Genomic DNA, 16619 nt, shown 5'->3' on the forward strand with positions numbered 1-16619 from the left:
ATCTTTTAAAACACACATATGTGTTATATTCCATTTTCCAGGAGAGGTCTGCCATGCCATGTGGTCACCTCCGGGGCAGGCGGGAATCGAACTCATGCAGAAGTGGCTCCGGCTTCTTAGTGCAGTGCTTTAACCCACTGCGCCACCAGGGAGGGCCCTCTTTCTTTCTTTTTTTATTGTAAGCAACAGAATTTTATTTCTCACAATTCTGGATGCCTACGAGTCTTTGGTTAGGATGCTAATATCTTTTAAAACACACATATGTGTTATATTCCATTTTTCAGGTGTAAGGTTTACATTTTAATATCTATAAATACAACACAATGAGCACAAGTCTAGTCCCATCTATCACCATAAAACTGAACCCCTTCCCCATTTTACCTGCCACCTGAAGGAAGACTCTTAAAGCAGCAGCCCAACTAAGCCTCTGAGTTGTGGGTATATCGCCCCCTCTCCTCGCTGACAAGGGACTGGAGTGTCTATCATTTGTTGAGTGAACTTCACCAGGACCCAGGACTCCTTATCTCCAGAAAAACAAAAACTCATGTGAGTTATAACCAAAAATGTCCTCCCTATTACCAGCCTGGTTGGTTCCCAGATGGGGGAGGCAGATCATGCCAGGCCAGCTGCACCCAAACAAGGAAGCGTGTTACTGCCGGCCGGAGCAGGAACACTGGGAGTTTCTTAAAGGCTGGAGAGAGGATGCCACTCTATTGGGCTGCAAGCGGGACTGTGAAAAGGTCCTGGAAAGACTCATCTTCTTTGAATCTGAGGCTCTGGACAATCATTTCTGGCACACCAGCACTTCCACCCAGTCATAGGAAGATTGGGGCCGCTTCTGTTCAGGTTGTCTTGCATTATGAGTAGGGTCCCTGCCAAACGATCACTAACAGGAGCTCACCGTTGCCAGAGCCGAAAATAGCCTGCACAGAGCTTTCCTGGAGCTGCTGCAAACAGCTTAAATTTCGCTTGTGTTTTATCACAAGGAGCTCCCCGGACGCTGGGGTCTTTGCATTTTCAATATGGCATTGGGGAGAGAACAGGAGTAACTACTAACTTCACCTGGAACCAGACAACGGACCTGCTCTAGAATCATTGCAGGAAAAGGCTACTTGTTAAAGTTGTAGATTCCAGGAAACAGCCACAGACTCATCAATTAGAACCACAAGCCCAGGAATGTGCATTTTAAAATGTCTTCCAGAGATTTTCTTCATCAGACTTTTCAATCTGAAGGGCCAACAACAGCCCCTCAGTTTGTGTGAGGGGTAACTTTATTAGGGGACACGGTATGCTAACAGCCATCATTCCTCCAACGTGAGTGGGCTGCCAGTAAACATTTCAACCTACATTTGCCCACTTCCCAAGCCATACCCATATTTAGAAAGGGAGAAGAACATTAAGCTTCTTTGGATTCCTTCCGCCTTGCTTTGTTATACCTCTCCCAGGCTGTGATTGGGGGGGTCATACGCAAGGTCCAGTGCACGGAACTTATTTATTTTTATAAACTAACATTCTTTTTTATTTATTTATTTTTTTGCTGTTTACATAGTTACCAAGTTGAACCTAAGTTCTCTTTTGATTTTCCTTAGTCTAGTAGACACTATGGTAAACGCCAACTTTTGATTTACCAGACAGATGAAGGAAAATAATGATGGAAAGAACTGGCCTGTACTCCAATTCTATGTGCATAAATGAATAAATCATAAAAAATAAATGTTTAAAAAGAGATGTGAAGTCACTGGCCAACAAGAAGGTCACTGGGTCAGGTGAGAAGCCTCCCTGGGGCAGAGTCTCTCACACGTCTTCTCCTCAGGGCCTCGGATGCAAAATGACCCAAATTCTATTTCCTTCAGGGACAATAAAATAATGAAAAGGAGAAAAAAAAACAAAAAGACAGGGTGTGAAGGCACTTGGTAAATACAATGGCTATTTGAAGTAAGCTTTTTTTTTTTTTCTTTTTAACTAAATAGGATTAGAATCATTCCAGGGGAGCAAATATTATGTCGCACTCCAATCTTTCAATCAGGATTGGGGTTCTTCAAGTGCAGCCTCTCTATTGGCTCCTGAATCTGGTTAAAAACAGTTTGGTTTGCTTATTTCTGCTCAGTTTGATGTTCTTTGCCAGGTCGGGGGACTAGCACGTGGGACCATGCAAAGTGTGGTTGAAGATCCCTCAAAATGCAGGCTAAATGACATTTTCTCCAACATAAATTCGTTATAAACTCACAAAGGGGTACATTCAATGCAGTGGGTCTGCAGCCAATGCCAGTGAAAATGAGTAGGATTTCGTCACATCAACACAGGGTTACTGGTACTTTTATGTTGCTGATAAAATGCCCATCCAGGCATAAAGCTCATGTGTTATATAAGTGGATTAATGGACAATTTACTGCTTTTCCATCATTTTTACTATGTTTGAAAATTCATAATAGTATGTGTAGATTGTATTTGATAAGAAAGGGAAGATTAGTAAGCTAAATGTGCAAGGTGGATACAGCTAAGAGATTGTCAAACTGCATCTTGTCCTCTTGGGCTTCATAGTGACTCCTTGGCCTATTCAGTTACTCCACATAATCTCACAGGGGTACTCTAGCCCCTTAAAGGTTATGAGAAACGTTTAAGTATGTGGTTCATTTGTCACCAACCTTGGGTTCTGGTCTTTGTTCCTGTCATTGAGTAGACCTTCCTGTTGTGGAAAACCTGATCGGTTGGCTGTGCTTGCCTTCCTAGCCGCCTTCCGTCACCTCTATGAGTGAGGTTGTCTAGTACCTGTCTATATCTTGCTGAGTAATTTCATTGTGCAGGATTCCTTTGAGGTTTTCTATTTGCTGCAGTAGGAAAATTTCATCTTTCCTTATAGCTGGGAAACATTCCATTGTGTGTGTGTGTACACTGTATCTTCTTTTTCTAGTTTTTTCTAAACATTTCTTTTTTCATGATTTATTCATTTATATATAGAGAATTGGGGTACAGTCCAGAGGCGGGGGTGTGTGAAAGGATTCACCAGAGTCAGAGTAGAGAGCGGAACAGGCAGATGTACTGAAACACACTGCTGAGGGGGGCAGCAAACAAGAAGGGAGTGGTCCACTGGGCCATGTGGGTCACCTCCCTGGCTGGGGATTGAATTTGTGCTGCAGTAGTTGCAATAACTCCCTAGTGTTATGCCACCAGAGATCACCGGACCCACATTTGAACATCATTAGAGTATGGGGTTGAGATTATGGATGTCCTTGGGAATGTTGCTTTGCTTTAAAAAACTACAAAAGTAGTTAATATTAAAAATGGTTTAATATTGTATAAGGCCTTTCTTTGTATAAAAGATTCCAAATTATTCCTCACTGATAGAAATTAGAATTTGTTTAAGTTTTGTTTGTTTGCTATATAATTAGTTCTGATCATTCTTCAACATATGTCAGGAGATACACGTGCCATACAGGTGTGCGCTAACATTTTCTTTAACCACAGGGAGCTATTCACAGCCTCATATATCAATTTCCCAGGTCCACTTGAGGCTGGTGACACAGAGCAATGTTTGCTTTCCTTCCTCACTTTGCCCCAACAGCCTTTCCCTACTCATGCCCTGCCAGCACTGACTTTTACCACAGGTGGTTCTTGTATCTCCCATCTCCTTGAAATGGGGCTTCCAACATTAACCAACTTGAGCACCTGCTAGAATGTGGCCTGGATGAACTAAGTCTGCTCTTTTGCACTTGACCTTTTCCAGTTTCTTAGTTATGGGGAAGCCAATTCTGGACAATCAAGAACTCCCCTGGAGTGGCAGCTCTGCCATGGGCCAGAGATCCACCAGATCCACATTAGAACATCACTGCGTCTTCTGAGGACTTTCAGTAACAGTGCTGCTTTGGACAGAATGTTCAGCAAATCACATGACTGCAAATTTTAGCTGTTTCATTCAACTAGGCTCCTTGACTAAAAATAATGTGTTAAGCTTAGTATTATTAGCTTTCAATTTGCCAAAAGCTGTTGAAGCACCAAGCCACAAAGGAAATGTTTATCTGAAAGAAACGATAAACAGGAGAATGCCGACCAAGAGGACATACTCCTTTTAAGGCCTGTCCACTCCTGTCCACTTCAAAACACGCGCGTGCACCCACACATGCACACACACATCCTGTTTTTGCTTTGGATCAGAACATGCTTTGGTGGAACCACGCCATCTGCGTTCTCCCGGGTCCTGAACCGATGGAAGACACACGGCTAGGGCTTCTCGGTCGTCGTCGTCATCGCCACGGCCTCGAACGCAGGCCCTGTCACCCGGGCGGGGCGGGAAGGCTCTGGAGCGCAGCAGCGTTGAGCGCATCCGAATTCCCTCCTCTGCCGCTGAATGGTGGAAAACTGGGAGACCGCAACCGGCCCCTGCGGCTCGACTCGCCATTGGCTGCGACGAGGTGGCAATCAGGGCGGGCCCGGGGGCGCTCTGGCTCCAGCCTCAGGCAGCCGCCGCGGTCCTGTTGCGCTGTCGCCGCCGCCGCCGCCGCCCGGGTCCCTCCCGCCGCGCCTGTCGTGGGGGGCTGCCTCCCGGCTCCGGGCGTAGACACCATGGTGAGTGCGGCGGGTGGGCGATACGCGGGCTCACGCCTGGCCGGGCCTGGCCACCCCAGGAGACCCCCGGGGCCACCGGAACTTGTCGCGGGGGAGCCGGAGCAGTCGCGACGGTGGCCTGAGCGCGGGGCCGGGGAGGTGGATCGCGGGGGTCGCGGCGCCGGCGCTCGGTGCCCTCGCGCCCTAGGCCGGCGGCCGCGCTGCGCTGCGCTGCGCTCGGCTTCCGGAGCTCCGGGAGCCGCCGAGCCGCGGAGGTGCCGGGGCTTCCAGCCCCCTGCAGCCCTGCGGGGTGGGAGGCTGAGCGTGGGCGGCTGGGGAGACGCCTGGTCCCCGTCCTCTCCGCCAGGCGTTCCTGGGTGCTCGGCCTGTGCCGGAGCGGTGATCGGTGAGCAGGGTGGGGGGAAGAAGGTGGCAAGGATAAGGGGGCGATGGCGGGGAGGGGCTGGCCCTGAACCCGGAGCAGGCTGCGCCCTGAGGGGGCCCCTCTTTAGCACCCGGTGGCCGAAAGACGGCAGAACCAGAGGGCGGGGCGCAAGGTTAAACTGGCCGAGTCTCAGCGCAGGCTGCAACCTCTTCCTCGAGCCTCTTCCCACCTCCAGAGCGTCCTGACACCGGCTTCCCCTGTGTCCGCAGTACGGATTTGTGAATCACGCGCTGGAGCTGCTGGTGATCCGCAATTACGGCCCGGAGGTGTGGGAAGACGTCAAGTAAGTGACGGCGCCGCACCCGCCCCCCGCGCGGGCGCGGCTTGTGCTCGCGCGTGGGTCCCGGGGTGGCCCCGGGACTGTCCGCGTGCAGCTTCAAGCTCAGCTTCCTGCCAGGTCTCGGCGGGCATCCTCCTAGATGCTTCCGGCCGCCGCTCTCCTCTGCAGCTGCGCTCCCACGCTCCGGAGCTGAGATCCAAAACCGAGGGGTGTCCGCGGGGCTGGGAAGGCGAGAGCCTGGGGAAGGCGCCCTGGGGTCACCGCGGCCTCGCGACCCGGCCTGAGCGTGGGAATGTGCTGCAGCGCCGGGGCTGGCCGGCGACTCCCACGCAGAGAGGGGCTCTGGGGACCGCAGAGACCTCAGAGACATTCTTGCTCACACTGGTCTTAGAAATGCATAGACGACCTCGGCTACCTTATAACTTACACATCAAATAGTTAAGCCCTTCTGATAAGTGAAATCTCACTTCTCTTGACACTCGAGTGTATTTATTCGGAAGTAAAGTGACATGTCGATTTTATTCCCCCCTAAAGGCATCCCTCCACACTCCCCGCCGCCACCCCCCCCCACTGTGATGGAAACTAGGAGAGCACCCTAATTTCAGCCTCTTAGTTTCCAGGTTCCTGTTGTGCTCCCAGTAGTCTGCACGTGACCGAAAATACCAGTTACCTAAGTTCAAACCTGTTGGAATGTGGATCTCCTGTGTGGGCATTGCATTGTAACAAAATTCTCTCTCTTTTTCTCTGTCTCACTCTGGTGAAAGGTGCATTACATTATATTACGTAATAGATAACCACAACCAGTAGATACGCAGAAACCAAATATGTGGATTTTCACATTAGAACAACTGTCTGTCACCTTGGGGGAGGGGGCAGGGAGGGAGTGGCTCCTTGGGCAGAGGAGAACATATTGTCATTATTAATATTTTTCATTCCGTGTATCACATAGGTGATGTTTCCTTCCCCCCCACCCCAACCCCAAGACACACAATAGTTGTTGGCAATCATTCCTAACAGGCTATATGATACAGTTACATGCTAGTGATTTTGATAATTATCTCTTTGTGTGGGAATCACAAAAATGAAGCAGCAGGTACTGGAAATTGTTTCCTTCTCCTGGAGCTGCACCAGTGAGCCTTCCTTCATGTTCTGTAACGGATTTGTTACCCACAGCGCATATTCTAAAGAGAAATGGTGATTTAGGGTTGAATTCAATAAGAATTTAGATAATAAAGGTTACTTTGGGGCTTGAATTTTCTGTTCACCCTTTTCATACCTTCATAATTTTAATTTTGCTTGGAAGACAAAATTATAGAGAAGGCAGACATTGAAGTCGGATTTTAGACAGTGTGACTTTAGAATAGAATTGTTTTTAAAGCCAAGTTGTGAATTTATAAGAGCAACATACATACCCTCCAGCATGTGATGTTCTTATCTGTAAGGCAGAAAGTCTCATGAATTAAACCTACCACAAGTAGGTTTAAAATTTTGAGAGCACATAAAAGATGGCTATTGTAGTTAGTCGATGTATATTTAAACCAGATTTGTAATGTAAAGTATCAATTTAGATTCACTTTAAACAGACTTGAGAAATTACACCTCATTGGAAAATGCATCAGAAATTTCAAAAATGAAGTATCAAGCTACTTGTTTTTATTGGCTACATTTTCCCCCAGATAAGGTCAAAATATTTAAAAATATACAAATTCTAGTGATGTGAAGACTTAACCTTGGTGCATCATGCTAAGAATATTGTTACATTCTGTTTTTAATTTTTTATTAATTTTAATTAATTCAAAATTAACATAATCATCTATTGTTATTGATTTTTAACTAAACATCAATTTTTAGCCACAAATTTATCAAATTTAAGCCACTTCAAAGCGCACTTTTAATCTGCTTAAATACAGAATAATTGAATCATTGGAATTATTTCTGCTAGAATAAAATCATAAGAATCTTATCAAATTACTTCTTCAAGGATTATATGAGCTGTAAGACAATATTATTAATTGAACTAGCGTTTGTCACAAGGTGTTAACTGGGATGCTTTCATTGTCTAAACATCTTTCTTGGTGGCACCGTTTGCCACTTGGTACAGGTGGGTGCCTAGGCCGGAGAGTGTACTTCAGCTTCTCATCGAGGAGACTCAAGTAGCATAGCTCAGTCTCCTCAGGACATTCCGCTCCTCCCCCAGTACTCTTATCTGCTGCAGAAGGATTATTGGTCCAGGAGGCTTTCAATTTTAACTTTTCATGAAAAACGATACAGTAAAGAAAAATGTTTTCATCTCAGTAAATACAAAATTCCAAACTGATGTTTATAAAATTTTATATAAGGCTTTTGGTTCTAGTAGGAAATGGTCATCCCTCCTTTGTGAGAAAGGATACCAAACTTTAATGACAAATAAAACCCTAAGTAACAGGTTCCACACAGAAAATTCTAAATGCATATGAGGCAGCCAATAATATAACCATTTTGCCAGGGATTTAAATGTCTCTTTAAGGAAAAGAATAAATGTCCAGACCAACATTAGTCAATCTCTTAAATGGCCAGATTGAAAATATTTACAACCTCAGACCAAGAATCAATATTGAAGAGATGTAACTATGCAGATGTAAAAATCAGGGCAGATCTGGTACTGCTAAATCATAAACAACAGTGTAAACAAATGTTACCTCAATGAAAAATGTAAAAATCATTCTTTGGTCCTGACCAAACAAAAACAGGTGGTCAGCTGGCTTTGATGCATGCAGACCGCTGATTTAGATCACATGGAAAAGCAAAAGCAGTCTCTACTGCTAGTTCAAATCTCACGTAATATGTTGGCTTCTTCTTAGTTTCAGACTGTTACTTCAAGAAGCCATGGTTCCTGAGTGATGAGAACCGCCCCTCCCAACCAAAAATAACAGCTGATTAAATCAGCACTGCCAACTCCCACCCTCCTGTGTACCATGGCTAAACTAGTTATTACTTAAATTAACTTATTAGGTTCAATTTTAGATTATTTAACTTTATTGGAACATAAAGATGAATTTAAAAAAGAAACAAAACAAAAATCTAGGATGCCTGAAAGTAAAAGCAAACAAACAAAATTACCATCCTGAAAGCTATTTTGCCTCCTGTGGATAAAGCCAAGAAATGTTAAAAATAGATTTTAATAGAGCTTTAAACTCTAAAGTTTATAGGGTATATTTATTGCTGCTTCTAAATTTTACGGGAAGATCTGAGATGAACATTTTTGGTGTGATATTTGAAAATAATGTTATGACAGTGTTCACTGACAATACTTGGAAGAATTCCCCTGCAAGACTCAGTAAGTGACCTGTGTGCATAAAACACATATATGTTCAGGGTGGCTTTATCTAATTTATATTAGGACAAATATTCATTTAGTCATTCTTCCTTTGATTTATTAATTCGTGGTTTCATTCTTGACTGAAGTTTATTTATTTATTTATTTATTTAAAGATTTATTTATTTATGCATACAGAACTGAGGTACTGGCCAGAGGTGCAGGGGCGGTGAAAGGACCCATCAGAGACAGAGTGGGGAGCAGAACAGGCAGATCAACGAAGTACACTGCTGAGGGGAGCAGCGGCAAAAAAAGAGAGGTCTGTTGCTCCCTGTGGGTCACCTCCCTGGCAGGCGGGGTTTGAACTCATGCTGAAGTGGCTTTAGCTTCTTAGTGCTGTGCTTTAACCCGCTGCACCATCAGGGAGGGCCAGAGTTATGCTTTTTAATTTTATGCTAGGACCAAAGTTTTTCAACTTTTCAGCAAAACTGAAAGATTTGAGACCTTTCAAATACCAGTAGCTCCCTGATGTTGTCATTCTGCAGCAGGCTAAGTGGTCTCGCATCACACAAGGCTGAGGAATAACCTCCTTGCCATTTCCACGCCTAATCCGCATCACATAACTGCTACTGGCTTTTTGAACTTGATGAGCACCCTGGTGCTGCCCTTGCTGGCTGCTTGCAAGTTTCTCTTGTCTCACTGCCCTTTCTGCATTTTATTCTGCTATTTTTCTGTGCAGGTTCTATTTGGAATCATTCTACCTTATATTCTCCCAGCCTTCCTTGTCTAATCGGTTAGGGATGTTACTTGCAACACAGCATATGTTCTTAATACTCATTTTATCAAAACAAATGAAAACAAATAAAACCACATCACACATTTGCCTTGTTTTAACCAGATTTTCATATTCGTGAGGCCAGCGAATTAAATGTTGGTGCCTTTCTGTATCCTTGCTCAAGGTTTAATGGTACTTCACATTATAGAAGATGCTTGAAATTTCCCAACCCTTTTTCTTCTGTAGGCTCTGCTAAGTCCTGCAACAGTCATTTGGAAGAGGGAGGGCCTTTCTGACTCAATGTTTGCATGTTTTTTCTTTAAATGAGAAAGCTGAGTTTCCAAGAGGTTAAAAGTCTAGCCAAGAAATTGTATAGAGGAAGCTGAAAAGTCAGGCCCTAACCTTCGAATGCTGAGTTTACTTTTTTTTTCAGACAAGATAGGAGTTAATATAGCATATTATGTGTGTGTGTGTAAGAATATATATATATATATATATATATATATAAGAAACCCATGCTCATGTTCATATTCATATTCAGACATTTCCTGAGTATTAACAAGCAATTAACATGCAGATCAAAACATAGGTCAACCTGATCATCATTAAAATCAGAGGATTTCTCTGTAGAAAAATCTCCAGTTAGCCTGAAAGATAGAGGAAGACACAGGGTGTTAGTTGGTAAACTCACTAACATTTGAAGTTGTTTGCAGGAAGAACTAAATGTCCAGCATAAAACCCTACATCTTCCTGCCTGTGTGCTCTCTGCCTCAGGCTCTCCCAGAACCTGGACCATCTCTGCTGAGCAGCATTGTGCCTAGATAGTAAGTCAGGTCAGAACCTTATCTCAGGGATTTTCTCTGATGCTCTGAAGCATCCATCTCCTCCCCTGCCTGAAATCAAAGTGGCTCTTTATTTTCCCTGAATTCTGTAATTGATAAGACTTTAAAAATCAGAGAAAAATATGATTAACTTGATGTGTCAGAGAAGGAGCTCTGGACATTTAAATGGCACTAGAGGAGAAATTTTAAAAGTGTCTTATTCTTAAAATTACCAAGACCTGGTCATGGCAAACAGTAACTAAACATTGTGGTTGCTCAGAAGGAACAATGTCCTTTCTATTCTCTCACCTCTCCGCAGAACATGGGCTTTAGCAAATGTTTCTGTGCAGCGTGTTGGCAAGTGATAGTTATGGGTCACTCAGTGCAGGCAGCGATAGGAGAACCATGCGAGGAAGTGGACACTGCAGAGGCGCCTGGATAACTGGCCCAATGCAGAGGTGACAGCTCAGGTGTGAGGGCTTGCGGCTTGTCTATTCACCTCTCTGCCTGTTCACAAAGGAGGGAACTGTGTGCTGGTGGGGGGGTGTCTTTGCTCCTAGCTAAAGGGGACCTTTCTTTCTATATCAAAAGCTATTCAGGTGAAAGAAGTTTCTATTCAAGGCAGAGGAGAGAAGATCTGAAGTCTTTGTATCTCTTTGTACTGAGGCTTTGGTATCCCTGCATATTCCCATCTGTTGTGGTTTCTTGTCGAATCTCGGCGTTGTAAACTGTTGCTTTACTGAAGTTCAGTGCGATCGGTCTTCAGATGAGCCCCAAATGGACCCTTCGCCGTCTTCATGGCCCATTGTTTTGGCACCCTGACTTCATGGGCCAGGTTTCAGGGACAGAAGAATGATGGTGCTCAAAAGTGTCTGCCCTTTCTTCAGTCTTCTCACCCCCACCCAAAAGCTTAAATATGTCTCCACTTTGACATGGACATGTCAAATGTTACTTAAAAAAAAAAAAAAAAAAAGATGTATTTATTTATGCATACCAGAACTGGAGTCCAGGCCAGAGGTGGGGGGGTGAGAGCATTCATCAGAGACAGAGTGGGGAGCAGGACAGGCAGATGTACTGACACACATTGCTGAGGGGTCCAGCAGGTGAGACAGGAGAGGTCTGCTGCGCCATGTGGGTCAGCTTCCTGGCTGGGGATCGAACTCATGCTGCGGTGGCTACAATAGCACCAAAATGCTGCACTTTGACCTCTTGTACCATGAGGGAGGCCCCTCAAATGTTACTTCCTAAGGGAAGGATCTTCTTACCTCTAAATCTGCCTTGTCCTTACAGTACATGTCATGTTATAGGGCAGGGAGAGGGGTACTCCAGAAACCCCCAAACCTACCTGCTCTAAGTAGGTCTGCCATTTGCCGCATGAAGACAAAGCATATAGACCTTTAATGGAAAGGAAGTTTCAGAGAATATAGTTTTCAAATCAAGCACACAAAGTTACCTGTCCCCTCATAGGGAAATATCCTGTCAAATAGGATTGGCTCAACAGAAGGCCTGAAAACCTGCCACAGTCTAAAGCACCTTCCAGCAGGGACCCATAGAAAAGTGTCAAAAGCAGCCAGACAAGTCTGGGAGGGAAAGAGCAAAATCAAAATCAAGATAAAAGCTGCTATTGTTAACCTCCCCAGGGGCCTCTCACCCACATCTGTTTCAACCAGGCCAGGACCAAAAAAGCAACTGCAGTTTCTTCACACATCTCTGTCTCTGCTCCGTGCCTCCTCCAGGCTGCCTTTTTCCTCCAGCCTGCTTCCTTTCTTCTGCAGTCTCCTCTCAGCTTCTTTTCCCTGCTCAGCTCTACTATCCTTCGGATGGGGCAGGGAACCTGGAACTTCCTTTTTTCATGGGGACCACCCTGTTATGGTCAGTTTATGATTATGTGCTTGTGCTGGTTTTTGATGAGTGTCTGTTTTATATCACTGCACTCTAGATTTGATAGCTATTGTTTCTCTCATATACATATACAGATATGAACACATATATACATATATTCATGTGAATATAAGTAAATTTGATAGATATTATATATATATTATCTTTCATTTTTAATTTCCAGAGAAGGAAACTTATACATGTTCATCACAATATTTTTTGAAGGCAGAATTTATGATGAATAAATTGGTATGATGAAATCTTCAAACTTTTCCTTTTAGAAGAGTCAGAGTTCTTTTATTTCCTCTCCCTTCATACTTGAACATAATGACAAGACTAAAAACATTGCTATTGTGTTGCCAATTTCATCTATCAAAAGATAATTATAGGGCTATGTTCAGGAAAAGGCCAACTTCTTTAGCAAGTGTCTGTGGGCCTATGTGATGCTGTTTACTGATCAGTAACATAGACTGAAACTTTCATACTGATGAAATTAAATTTAAAAACCAGATGAGAACACACACTGTGTCATTCAGTTTGTCTTTTTAGTTTTTTTTTTTTTTATATTGTATCATTTTTTTATTGAGGTACCATTGATTTACAACACTGCATAGGATTCAGGGGTCCAGGTGTTCACCTGTCCAGGTATATGTTCCATGCCACGCTCACCAACAAGGCATCCATACTTTCTACCACAGTCCATGAGGCTGTTCCCCCTTTTACCCTATCCCTCTGGTAGCCTGAGTCCTACAGGCAGGTTTCTAGGGTTTATTTTGGTTTAGTTTTGCCTGTTCCTTCATCTAATTTCTCTCATTACATACACGTGTGAAATCTCCTCCTGGCTTATTTTGCTTAGCAGATTTTGGACACTTACTGTATGATTCCACAGTTACAGTCTTTAATACTTTATACTTACTATCTCATCTAATTCCCCTACCCACTATAGAAAATATTTACTCTTTTTTCTTATTTTATAAATAAAGAAATTGAGACTTCCAATAGTTTAAAACACTGCCTCAAACTATTCAGTTGTTAATTGTCAGAGAAGAGATTTATACACAAATCGGCTTCTAATGGTCATATAATGTGGTTTACCCAGGGGAAGGACATATGATCATCTTTCCCAAAGGCAGCCAATTGTCTGGACAAGGGCAATATATATATTTTAATATTTATGTTTTATATAACTTTTACATAATGTTAGAACTGACCGTTTTCTGGTTGTGTTCTTCCTGGAACATTCAAACACTTGGACAGGTGACTTTGAATCATATTTTGAAAGGTGGTTTTACTCACCAACCAGCACTTCTAATAAAAAAAAAATCAGAACCTCAAAATTTTTATAGCTTATTTATTTTTTGAAGAGCTGTGAATGAAAAAGATATACACACCAGGGTCTAATTGAATTCATTTGTTTGATGAAGCGACGCCAAATGAAATATTTAACGTGTTTTCCTGAATCTAGCAATTATTGATGAGAATCTCTTGGGGCAGGCTGGACACAGGAAAAAATTACAATTATGGATCAAGAGTAGTATGACTCGCTTTACTCTCTGTCACTCATGAGAGCATTTAATGTCACTGTTTCTAGCATGTAGGTTACTTGAAAGGACTGACCTTTAGCAGCTACAAGAGGGTCTGAGTCAGAAGCTTTCGCTGCACCTACAGGGCCTCATTTTTTCTCCTTGACTCCTTCAAACTCAAGTCTCTTCTTCTGGGGTTTAGATTTACTAAAAATCCTTAGATTGGGGAACTGGAAGTTCAGAGGTCATTAATGCTTCTCTACCACTCAGAAAAAAAGCCAAAAATATTTAATTCTTTATAAAATGTTCAGTTTTTATATATGATATAAAATTATCTGTTTCATAGTAGAAGATTTCAATTTTAATAATGACTGGACACAACCAGGACTGATGATGTGCTTGAGCTCATTAAAAGGAACCATGCCAGGATTTATTTCCAAGTAGGCATCTACTTTGAATAATACACCTTGAATACACATTGTATGTGTTCTCCTGGGGTCTTAAAGTATCTGCATCTACTCTGAGGTGTCATTTTCAGGTCAATGGTTTGATGGGAACTCACCTTTTCTGCAGACTAGACCTTATTTTGAGACCCCATTTTCATGATGCCTCTGTGCATTTCCTCCCATTTCAGAAGATCATTCACCTTCCATGTGAAACTTCTTTACCTAAAGCCCTAAGCTCAGTTATCTTCTGTAACTGGCAGTATTCGGGGTAATGGGTCCCTTCCCCTTCAGACTTTTGCTTGAGAAAAATAATCCAAAACCTTGTGAAAACAAGTATTCTTTTGTAGTCATGACAACTATTAAAAACGAGACCTCTCCTGACTGGCCCGCTGCCCTCCTCAGCAGTGTATTTCAGTCAGTCAGTCTGCCTGTTCTGTTCTCCAATGTGTTTCTGGTGAATCCTCTCACCCCCTGCCCCACCACATGTCTGGCCTGTACCCCAGTTCTTGTATGCATAAATAAATAAAATCTTTAAAAAAAAAAGATAACTGTGATTTCCTTTCATTAATACTGCATATATTTGAACTACTTGGATGTAATAAACTGAGGGTGCATTTGAAGGTGTTACCAGTTCACCTTCACGTGTCTTAGTATGTTTAAGACACAACCCTTGGTTTTAGACTCCAGTCTACCTCCAAGAGTCTTTCCCAGTTCAGCTACCCAAGACAAATCCTGCCAGATTTCACTGTGGTCTCTCTCTCATCCTGCAGCCATTCCATCAGCAAATCATGTTGAATTTGCCTGCAGAATATATCCAGATTTCACTGGATTCGAATGCAGGAACAGGATACACCCCTTCAACTTGGGCCCTTTGGCCTCACTGTTCATATCGGAAAGCCCAAGACTCTCCATCTCTTCCATCTTAGCCCCTGATGATTGCCTCCCACCCCCATAGTCAAGCAGCTCCCATCTCCCCCTTGGGCCATGCTCTTTGCCCAGAACACACTTCCCAGATTGCTCATGGCTTACTCCCAGAACCCCTGCAGAATTCACCCGGTTGCCAGCTTCTAGGGAGGCTTCCTGGCTATTGCACCTGAGCTCCCTACTCAGCATTATTTTTCTGCAAACTGCTTACCATTATATATATATATGTTACTTATTAACTTTAAGCCTATTGTCTCTTCCTGCCCAGATACCTGTGTTCTGAATGGTCTGGCTATTTTTGTTTATATTATTAAAAATTGTCCTTAGTGCTAGAACACACTTAGCACATTTGTGGACTCAACAAATATTTGCTGACTATGAAGCCTGAAGTTGTTTATTGACTATACTTAATAGCAGGTCTGATGGATCAAAGCACTATGCAAGTGTTATTAAAATAAGCCTAAAGATACCATTAGGTTGGAATGCAGGGGTGTGAAATAATTTCTTCTTAATTACTAGACCTTTACATTTAAAGACATTTGTCAAAAACAACTCCTATTTCAGTTATAAACCATTGCTTTATATAATCATTGTAGCTGTAGTAAATATTTTATTGCAACTCTTCCCTTCTTTCTCCTGTTTTTGTTTTTCAGAAAAGAGGCACAGTTAGATGAAGAAGGACAGTTTCTTGTCAGAATAATATATGATGATTCTAAAACGTATGATTTGGTTGCTGCTGCAAGCAAAGTCCTCAGTAAGTTTACATGAGTTTCCTTCTTTGACTAAGTTATACATCAAAGCCCAAAGGAATGCTGGTCCAAGATCGCACTGCTCAGTGCGCAGGTTGTGCACTGCACCACTCTCACCCCCAGGGGGAGCTCTCACATTCACGTTAGGCTCAGGCTATGTTGTGTTCTTTATTCCTGTTAGAAGCTAACACAGATGGAGGAGCTCTCTGCCCCCGTTGACAGAAAATCATGTGTTCAGAGAGAGAGAGAGAAAAGTATTGATATTAGTATAGTAAGTTGTATTATAATAATAACAGTGTTATTATTATAGTTAAGTATACAGCATAGTTAAGCATACTAGAGCAGTTTGCAGAAAATATCTCCACATTTCCTTTGTGATCACAAGTTCTTATAGCTATTGGTAAAAGAGTAGAAATTTAGATCTACTTAAGACAAAGTTTATGAAAAGAAGGCAAATCTCACAAAAGAAAGCCTTCTTGGAAAAAAGTTCTCAAAACAGCTTCTCTTATTCTCAGAATGCTTAATTCGAAAGTAGGCTACAGTTAGAATAAAATAGAATGAGACATTTTAGCTTTGTCAAATATAGCTAGGAGAATAAATACTATAAACTGGCAGAATGTAATAATTGTAAATAAAGGTAAGTTGTTAATACAATAAAAATTCAGCCTCATAGTAAATCAAAATTGAAACAAATATGAAAAAAATTTTATATAAATTAGGCAATTTTAAAAAATTAAATCCATAATGTAATTCAGGGGCAGATGAAAGAATTTTTTTATATATGCATATATATGTATATATAGTACATATACATATATATGCATATATAATACATATATATATATTCCAATCTGAAGGTAAATCAAGATGAATTCTTTTGGAGGATAATTATGTGTCATCAGTCAAAATCTGTTTAAAAAGTGTCTGAACATTTTAGG

At 42.5% G+C, this 16619-nt stretch overlaps 1 protein-coding gene across 1 annotated transcript in view; it reads left to right on the forward strand.

The window, feature by feature from the left end:
* Positions 1 to 4447: 4447 nt before the first annotated feature.
* GUCY1B3 (guanylate cyclase 1, soluble, beta 3) overlaps positions 4448 to 16619 on the forward strand; it is a 36343-nt gene continuing 24171 nt past the window's right edge. Inside the window, exons 1-3 of the mRNA XM_004685347.2 lie at positions 4448 to 4563; positions 5197 to 5270; positions 15586 to 15686. Coding sequence (XP_004685404.1) covers positions 4561 to 4563; positions 5197 to 5270; positions 15586 to 15686 — 178 coding nt within the window. The 5' untranslated portion in view covers positions 4448 to 4560. The remainder of the gene's footprint in view (positions 4564 to 5196; positions 5271 to 15585; positions 15687 to 16619) is intronic.

The sequence above is a fragment of the Condylura cristata genome, unplaced genomic scaffold, assembly GCF_000260355.1.
Source record: "Condylura cristata isolate star-nosed mole 26May11 unplaced genomic scaffold, ConCri1.0 scaffold00018, whole genome shotgun sequence".
Classification (NCBI taxonomy): domain Eukaryota; kingdom Metazoa; phylum Chordata; class Mammalia; order Eulipotyphla; family Talpidae; genus Condylura; species Condylura cristata.